Raw genomic sequence first — 9,972 nt, forward strand, 5'->3', positions numbered from 1 at the left:
CACATGGTATATAACACTTCATAAAGCATAATATGCTATCCCAGAGCCCCAACTCAGTATGATATGCTCCTGCTCCTCAAAGCCCCCACACAGCATCTTTGGCCTGTAGTTGACCTCCTCAAGTGTTTTAGGGCTCGTTCACACGTGAGCACAGGGGAGGTTTTTGACAGCAGATTTCGCGTCAAAAACCTCCCCTTACAATGGTGGTCTATGCAGACCGCCAGGCTTCTTTTCTGCGCTAGCGGCGGGCTGCTGCTAGCAGAGAAAAGAAGCAACATATCCTTTCTTCAGGCAGAAGCCGCGGGCTGAGCCGCGCGGCTTCCACCACCAGCAGTACCCTCCTTGTCGGCTCATTCATTTGAGCCGACAGCGGAGGGGAAAGCCGCAGCAGGCGGGTTTTGACCAGAGAGAGACGCGGCTCGCTGCATCTCTCTCGGTGTCAAAACCCGCGCGGGCAGTTCACGTGTGAACTAGCCCTTAGACATCACCGCTGAGGCCCAATCACAGGATGAGTGCAGATGGACTCCTAACGGAGGAAGCTTCAACTGCATCTTTCTTTTTTTTTTTTTCAACTGTAATTTTTATTAAATTTTCAAACAAAGTATACAACCATATACAATAGACATGCGAAATAAAATAAAATAAAGGAAAAGCCTAACCGAAAATGGCTTTCCACAACTGCATGAAACAAAAAAAAAAAAACACATTACAACAAGCAAACAGAGGAAACTGACAGAACAAACAGGACAGAGGGGAGTAGGACAAAAAAAAGAGAGGGTGGGTGGGCAAGCAAGGGGGGGGAGAGGGAATACGAACAGGTGTGAGTGGACAAAGGAGGGTCAAAAACCGTGCGTTATACAGTAAGCATCCCAGGACGACCAGATGGAATCAAAAACCTCCACTGAATGAGTCAGCGTGGCTGTCATATATTCAAGGCTACGCACGTCTTTAAGACGTGCTATCAATTCAGATTTGGTAGGGGGAAGCACATCTTTCCAATGGCGGGCAATAAGGGTTTTTGCTGCAGTACACAGATACAGAAACAAACAAGAGGTCTTCTTACCCAGTTGCTTAGGAGGCAAATTAAGTAGATAAATCAGTGGATCCAGTGGAACCCCCTGGATAAAAAGATCTTCCATAATAAGTTGCACCTCCTCTCAAAAAGGACGGAGAAGAGGACCATCCCAAAATATGTGAAAAATCGAGCCCAAAGAGGACTGACAGCGCCAACACATAGGGGAAAGGGCAGGGTTAAGTTTATGCAACAGTACAGGAGTATGATACCAGGACATGAGGATTTTATACTGGGTCACCCGAAAGGTAATACATGTAGAGGATTTAGCAGCCCGGGACCAGATAGCCGCCAAGAATCTAAAGGAATCGGATGCCCCAAAACCTCCTCCCACTGAGTCATCTACTTATGAGGCAGGGAGGACGACAAAACTGCATCTTTCATTTAATGTCTGTTGTTGTCATCCTGTGACTGATGAGAGCAACAGACAATAATAATTGTAGTGTGAACCAGTGGCGTAACTAGGAATGGCGGGGCCCCGTGGCGAACTTTTGACATGGGGCCCCCCCCGACACCGAAGATCTCGACCGAGTCTCTCCTACGCATTCCTGCGCGCTCTATTATGTCCCATAGTGGCCCCTGCACACAGTATTATGTCCCTTAGTGGCCCCTGCACACAGTATTATGTCCCTTAGTGGCCCCTGCACACAGTATTATACCCAATAGTGGCCCCCTGCACACAGTATTATACCCAATAGTGGCCCCCTGCACACAGTATTATGTCCCTTAGTGGCCCCTACAGGACTAAATACTGTCACCGCTGACCGCTATACCAGGACAAATTGTGGATAAAAAAAAATCTGGTCATGTGCATTACAATTTAGTAACTCCATGTGCCTCATATTAATAGCAGTTAACCCCATCATCTCCCTCACATTAACCCCTGTCTGCCTCACCATAAGAGTTACTGATATGTGAGAGACATGGAGGTAATAATAAAGTATCTTCATTATTATTACCCCCATATGTCTCACATATCAGTAACTCTTATGGTGAGGCAAACAGGGGTTAATGTGAGGGAGATGATGGGGTTAACTGCTATTACTATGAGGCACATGGAGTTACTAAAACACAAGTAATCCCCCCAAATGCCTGATAGTAATAAGTATAGTAACCCCAGTAAGTACCTGTGTAGCTTCAGTTTCATTTTCCTGGAGCAGCTTCTTCCTCTTCTCTTCTGTGCTGGACGGCAGGGATAAGCCCCGCCTCCTCCTCTCATTGGTGGGCAGAGGACAGGCAGAGAAAGGGAGGGGGGAGAGAGGGGGAACGTCCTGAAGCGCTGACAGGAGCCAGAGCTGCAGCTCCTGTGTCTCAGCCGTTGCTGCAGCTTCGGGGCCCCCTGTTGGTGGAAAGTATTCCACCAACAGGGGGCCCCGATCATTATATTCGGGGGTCCGAAAAGACCTCCGAGAATAATGATAGCAGCGGTAGCAGCTGTCACCGGGCCCCTGATGTCCCGGGCCCTGTGGCAGCTGCTACCGCTGCTATGGTGGTAGTTACGCCACTGGTGTGAACCTACCCTAAGGATTTAGAGGGTTTTGAAAACTTGTGGGACTTATCTATTGATTTATGTAATCACAAGATACATAATTTTGCATAATCAATAGATTACACTACACGTCTATGGCAATACAACTAGTAAAGACTGACACTGCTGCCCTGAAGCTGCTGCTATTATTTTTTGTGTAGCTTTCCCAATTCTAAATAAATAAGTGCCATTACTCTTAGCTCCTGATAGATGTGTACTATCTTTAGAACTGGGCAAGCTGTACAAAAAATACTAACAATTGCAGATACAGCACAGTTTGGTGCTAGTCTATTATGTAAATATCAAATTAAAAAAATATAACAGTAAAAAGTCAAAAGACATTACAGGCTCTATTTAACTTGTACCCGACATCCGCTGTACATGTACAGCAAATGTTGCGTCTTTAAACTTGGCTATAAAGTTGAGCCAGCAACAAAACCCGCACATTTCTAAAGTGCCTGTGTTTGAGATCAAAGGTAACTCTGACACATATTTCACCTCTCACATATTATTGTAAAAATATAAAAAATTCCAATCACCCGCCTGTACGGAGGAACTGTACGGACCTGCTTTTAGCGCTCATCCTGTAAACAATATGGGGCTGGAAGCAGAAAGCCTTCATTGCAGCTGCAGTGAAAGCGCCCGTCTTCAAGACCATGGACGAAGCTTTCTGCTTCAGGCCATGCATTGTGTACTGGAAAGATGATCGATCCGGGGTTCGGGTATCGGCCCCATATCAATCAGATATTTATGGCCTATCCTGAGGATATGCCATCAAAAAAAAAAAAAAAGCCGGACAACCCCTTTAGGTAGGGGCCCCACAGGTAGGAAACGCTGCGGGAAATATCGAGGCGTTTTACAGTGACTGCAAAGTGAATGGGATTCTTGCAAATCCTATGCCAACTTTGCGGTAAAAACCATGGCACAGACACGCCGCAATATCCAAAAACGGCACGGTTTTGGAAATTGCAGCATGTCAATTTTATCTACGGAAATGCCGGCAGTTTCCCCATCGGTATAATTGTAACAGAAAGTCCGCAAAAACTTTGTGGAATCTGCCTCAAAATCCGCCTGCAAAAAGGTCTCCAATTCATTTCAATGCGAGTCACTAGTTTCTTTCCCGCTAGTGATTTTTTTCAGCTAGTGGGAAAAAAAGCGTCATTCCCTATCTTCACACAGATTCCACAGCTGAGTCAACTGCGGCGTCCGCAGCCCGAGACACCCTCCATTCATCTGGGCCTAATCAGGAGTCGCGACTTACCCTAAAGTGCTGCGAGAAGAACCGCGATGCATTGCCACCGCATTTTTTCCTGCAGCGTTTTATAGCTGCGGGACGTCCCATGGGGCCTTAGCCTTAATATCCATTCTCCTATTTCTCCACCCAAAAGATGTCCTTCCCTTCTGTGTAAGATCCTTCTAACCGAGGCCTACTTACAAAAGAGGAAGATCCCATCTGAAGTCTTCTCTGATGGATTTTGCTGAATACAGAATAGAGCAGCTTGCAGTGCACAGCAACATATGTAAGCTTTAGAAGACAAACTATAAGAAATTGTTGAATGTAAGCCAATCTTAAAAGTTATGTTGGATTATAGGTATCTTATTTTGCTTGTGGTCTGTTGATCCTATCAGTTGCCTGCTACATATTAGGGAATTGCTTAAATATTCATTTGCATAAAGGGTGTGTTGTGCCTGCGACTATACAGTAAGTGGCAGCAAAGAACAGACCATTGAGAAGATTGCTTATAGGTGTTATTAAGACAGAAAGTACTTGCTCTCTATTCACATGATTGAGGAAAATCCCTGATTGTGGGGATCTGACTGCTGAGAACCCCCCCCCCCCCCCCCAATGCTCCAGAGAATAGGGGGTGATTCCCTCATTGCGGATTCAGCCTGAATATGGTTATGTCATGTTTTTTATTAGATGCATTGGAGCAAAAAAATGTTTGCAAATCTGGTCATACTCTTTAAACCATTGTTACCTTGCTCCAAAAAGAGCTTCAATACGTTTATAAAAATTATCTTTGGTGTATTTTGGAGACATCAAGAATTCCTGTAGAAAAAAAAAACAATATGAAATTATAAGTACAATGTAGGAGGAATATACTGATATATAAAAAGTAATGATCTTTTCTATGGTTTATTAGACGTATCAGGGTCTGCTAATCAAATAGGGAAAGGTAACTTGAATATATCCAGGGACATTGGTGCAGAAAGTACTAGTTGTATACAAATATGTGTATATCTATACATTCATGTCACAGAAGTGTATGGTATGTTTAGGGCCAATGGTAAAATACATTGATATCAAATATCAAATCAGAGAGTAACAATACTGTGATTTGTGAGTAGATCTAGACAATACAGGAATACAGGGAAATCTGACTATATAGACATGTTTGGTGATTTACCTTAACTCCTTCTGGGCTGATAACAAGAACCATTGTTGTATGTAATCCATTGATACGTATCACAGGACCATACTTCTCAACCCTAGAGGAAACATGCTATTATTACATAACAGAAACAAGTGTGGACCCTTTAGATTCAAGTCAAGCCCAGATATCAACTGATTTACACTGCGGTATTATGTTCTGGAAGGGGAACCATTTTATAGGTAGAAGTGCCAAGTCTGATGGAGTCACCCCTAGTTACAGGCTCTACAGTATGGGAAGAGTAGGGTTACTAATAGAGTGTAAGATATTGTATCAATATTGTGGCAACAATAAAAGCTTCTGTCATGATTTTGTAAAATTCCCATCTTCTAAACACATCCTATAACATTATGCTAAGTGGCTGCCAAACCTCTGAGACCAAATCAAGTTAAAGGGGTTTTCTTATTGACGACCTATTCCTAATAGCTCATCTGCTATTAATGACCCATTCTAAGGATAGGTCATCAATAACTTACTATTGGACTACCACTTTAATGGTGCTGTATTGTAGTTCTCTGCACAGTAAGTGGCCAAGAACTTTGCTATGGAGGAAAATACATTTATAGAAATGTACATAGAAAAAAAACATTTATCACCTACTCACATAATATCCCTCAAGCTGAGACCCCTTCCATCACTAGAACAAGGTCCAGACCACTGCTCCATTCAAACTACTCCAAAATGGTGAGCTTGGAACCCCCTGTTCTAGTGATAGTTGGGTTAAATTATGCTGCTGTCTTTTCATTATAAGGATTGTGGTGGTCATGGCTATCAGTCTGTCAACAAACAGTAAAATATAAAAAACAAAAAAAACTTTGCAAGTCTTCAGTAGGTGATACCTTTTTTAATGGCTAACTCATAATGATGACAGAATATGACGTTTCGAAGCTTTCCTCTGAGCTTCTTCTTCAGATATAACTTGCAAAGTTTTTTTTGTTTTTTATATTTTATAACCACTGGCTAACACGGTACCAAAACAAACATTTTCCTTTTAACAAACAGTAAGTGATGGCATGTACTTGCAAACAGAGGTGAGATCCAGCCAATTCTTCCCAGTTCTACAGATAAGTTGTTAAAAATACCACTGCCAGATCACTGAATTGAGCAGAAGAGGAGCCCAACCTGGTTCTATTACTGGTACCAAAGCCTTCCTACCCTACCACTTTCTAACTTGTAGACCACAAACCACATTACAACCTGTGGGCAGCAAGAAGTAATCATCAGTGTACTACTTACTCTTCTGCTCCCCAACCCCTCCTGCTCCTTACTACTTTGGGAAGAAAACATGGGGGTACATACTGTACTAAAACACTGTGTTTGGGGACACTGATGTAGCCACTTTACAGTGGCCATTATTTTGATAGGAGCCATTGTATGATGGCCAATATATGGGGTCATTATATTGTATGGCATCATTATGTGGAGGTCATGGTATGTTAAGGGGGACATTATACTGTATGAGGGCGCTGCTTCAGCTTTCCACCACAGGAAGCTGAAGGGCTGGGACATAAAGAGGAATCTGAAACGGACCTCTGCCTGAAATTCCTATTGTTTTTCTGCCATATGAACAAAACCTTATGGCTGAGCCCCAAGTTGTGAAAATACAGCTATTTTTGTTGCAGATTTTACTGCAGTTTTTTGAGCCAAGAATAGCTACTAAAGTATTGAGAAATATATAGGAAATTCTTATACTTCTCCCTTCTGCTCAATCCACTCAAAAAACTGCAGCAAAATCTGCAACAACAAAAAAAAGATGCATTTCTGAGCTGTGGGGAATCAGCCTAACGGAGTTATCTCCTTTTTAATATTGATGGCCTATTTTTAGGCTACATTCGAACAGAGGTACAAAAGAACTGTAAAAAAATGTATTGGGGATTCTGTGAAAATGAATAAAAATGGGACACATCCTATTTTTTGACCGTCTGTTAAAACAAAGTGTCAAAAAAAAACCTGTGAACTGAACAGCACCATTCACATACATTGAATGTAATGCAGTCATGTGACAGATGTTTAAACTGTCATGTGCATACATCTTAAGGATGGGCCGTTACATCTCTAAGGACCTGATAGGCAGGACCCCTGCAGATCAGCTGTTTTGAGGCAATGCAGATTTATCCACTTTTATCCAATTTATCCACCAGACTGCTCAGTCATTTACAGCACGGTGGCTCAGTGGTTAGCACTGCAGCCTTGCAGTGCTGGAGTCCTAGGTTCATATCCTGCCAAGGGCAACATCTGCAAGGAGTTTGTATGTTCTCCCCGTGTTTGTGTGGGTTTCCTCCGGGTACTCCGGTTTCCTCCCACACACCAGAGACATACTGATAGGGAATGTAGATTGTGAGCCCTATATGGAACAGTGACTGACAATATCTGTAAAGCGCTGTGGAATATGATGGCGCTATATAAGTAAGCATAATAAATAAATAAATAATAACTAAAAGCTATTCATCATACACTGTGATCAGACATGATATAGATTAGAGAAGGTACCAGTCACCAGGCTCCTTTACATACAAATCAAGTATGTTGTTATTGCAGTCTCCACAGAAAATAAGAACATAGAAGAAATCTTCTATGCTCCTAATAATAATAATGATAACAATAATAACATAGCAGCCATATATAATTAGCCAGTACCATAATATCAGTGGTAATTGTCAGGTGATAACTTACCATTCAAGCAAGGTGTCATATATGACCTTATTATTCTTCATCAGCTTAATTATTGTGGGCGAGTGTCCAAAGAGAAAACTACAAAATAAGCAAAATCTATGTTACATAGAACCATTTTGTATCAATTTTCTCTTTTTGTGACAATTGAGTCAAAATGCATCTCCACATGTGTTACATGAGCAGTTCTAGTTATGTAACCTTTGCTAGTTATGACTATGTACATCAACTGCTAAAAACTACTCCAACCAGGAGGACAAGTTTTATTGTTTTGGCGAACAGTTTAACAAAAATGACATGAGAAACTGAGTTGACCTGCTATATATCAATGCACCTAGAATGACATGGCTTAAAAATACAATCAAAGGAGAAAAGGAGAGAAGGTGGAGCCCTATTACCACAGTATAGAAACACAGCAATCTTTGGGGAAAACTTGTGTTCTCAGAAACCAATCTGTGTAATGGTAACCCTTACACTACACTGCACTGCTAGGATACTGAAAGCAGAGTCATTGCTTTGTATATAGCTTCAATGTATAATGAAACATTCTGCCAATCTCTAAGATACTTAGTGTTTCAATAACTCATAGGATCTCTGCATGCTGTCAGTGAAAGTGAACATTCTTGTTGAAAGGTCACCTGGCAGGTGGTTTTTCCATCCTAAATTGGCCCCAGAATATATACCATGCAGTAATAAGTTTTCCTAAATTGCCCCTCATTAAGGGATAATTCACACAACTGAGATTCAGAAAGGAAACCCTGTTTGTGTGTTGGGCGGATTTACCAGCTTGCACCTTATGCCAGGAGGGGGAGTCCTAGCAAGACAGTTATACATAATCCAGTCACATTAATGTGACCACCTGTCAAAATCCAGAATAGCCACCTGTCACAGAGCGGACCGCTGCGATACATGCAGGAAGAGAGGGGATGTTGTGATGATGTCACTGGGATGTTGAGCCATACCGACTCCAGTGCCGTACCGACACTCTTATGCAGTGAGGGACCTGTCAATAAACCCTCACAGAGCATGATGTAGATAGCGTGACTAAATGAAGCTTCACCTTTCCCCACTTATTAGAGGAAGTGCTCCCTGCAGCCTGTAGCTAGAAGGTGCTGCAAAGATCCCATGACTTGTCAGTTCTGCTTCCCCTCATTGCCATACTATTATATACAGGGATATGGCTCCATTTCACATCTGCAGCCATGAAACCTAAATTTTATCCTAAAACTCTAGCAGAACTGTAAGAAATTTACGTGAGATTTCTTTGTGTATCTTCTAACTCCTTACCTGTCTCTCGGAGGACCAGGGATGTGATCATACTTCATGTGAATATAGTGGATGTATCCACAATACAGGAGGAAACAGATGACGACCAGGATCAGGAGCAGAATGGCAGATCCTGTTAGAAAACTCCACACCGTCATGTCTCCTTGTTCTGAGCCAGGTATAAGAACAGGACAGAGGCTGCTTGTGATTTTTACTAAAACACAAACCAAGCTAGGAAGTGCAAGCGGCACAATAAGTCACAGTGTCCTTCCCACGGAGGAACGAGGAGGTGTTTCCACATTCTTGGGTTGAGGCCCTGCACATAAAGGCAAACACTAAGCAACTCGGTATAAATAATGTATAGATGTTTCCTAGAAAGAATGAGGTAGAGATTGTATTAGAATCTGCACATTGCAGCAATGACACAATTCAACTTCTGAGTAAGACTTTATTTCTATATTTAAGCATAGCACCTTGCACTGCCACACTTTATCATGTCCTTAGGGTGGTGATAAGGTTAAATGCTTGGCTCCCTGCCCAGCCATATGCTTTTGTAGGCCACAGCAGCACAATGGTACTATTACTATTAAAGGGGAGGCAGGATTGGAAGTTTGTGCAGAGGGAACAGGTGGGGAGGGTACGGGAAAAGCAATGAGCCAATGACGTCTGGTAAGAAAATTGTACAGTCACTGGATTTAACTGTACTGTATTTGCTTCAAGATTCTTCCAGGGGTGTCATCATCATATTGGCAAATAACACCTCGATTTACAGGACTTTCAGTCTGCAGCCTAAAAATGCTGTAGTACCTTACTCAAGTCCTTGTTTGCATAACCATTTCATTTATTTATTTTATGTTACTTATATAGCGCCATCATATACCGCAGCACTTTATAGCCATTGGCAGTCACTGTCCCATATAGGGCTCACAATCTACATTTCCTATGAGTATGTCTTTGGAATGTGGGAGGAAACCAAACAGCACTGGCGCTTATAACCATTCCAT

At 42.3% G+C, this 9,972-nt stretch overlaps 1 protein-coding gene across 1 annotated transcript in view; it reads right to left on the bottom strand.

Annotated features, from left to right (window-relative positions):
- Nucleotides 1-9,133, bottom strand: part of LOC142213955 (cholesterol 24-hydroxylase-like) — a 28,779-nt gene extending 19,646 nt beyond the window's left edge. The window contains exons 1-4 of the mRNA XM_075282589.1: nucleotides 8,990-9,133; nucleotides 7,706-7,783; nucleotides 5,009-5,090; nucleotides 4,580-4,650 (exon numbers count right to left, since the gene is read on the bottom strand). Coding sequence (XP_075138690.1) covers nucleotides 4,580-4,650; nucleotides 5,009-5,090; nucleotides 7,706-7,783; nucleotides 8,990-9,126 — 368 coding nt within the window. The 5' untranslated portion in view covers nucleotides 9,127-9,133. The remainder of the gene's footprint in view (nucleotides 1-4,579; nucleotides 4,651-5,008; nucleotides 5,091-7,705; nucleotides 7,784-8,989) is intronic.
- Nucleotides 9,134-9,972: the final 839 nt, after the last annotated feature.

This window comes from Leptodactylus fuscus, chromosome 7, assembly GCF_031893055.1.
Source record: "Leptodactylus fuscus isolate aLepFus1 chromosome 7, aLepFus1.hap2, whole genome shotgun sequence".
Lineage (NCBI taxonomy): Eukaryota > Metazoa > Chordata > Amphibia > Anura > Leptodactylidae > Leptodactylus > Leptodactylus fuscus.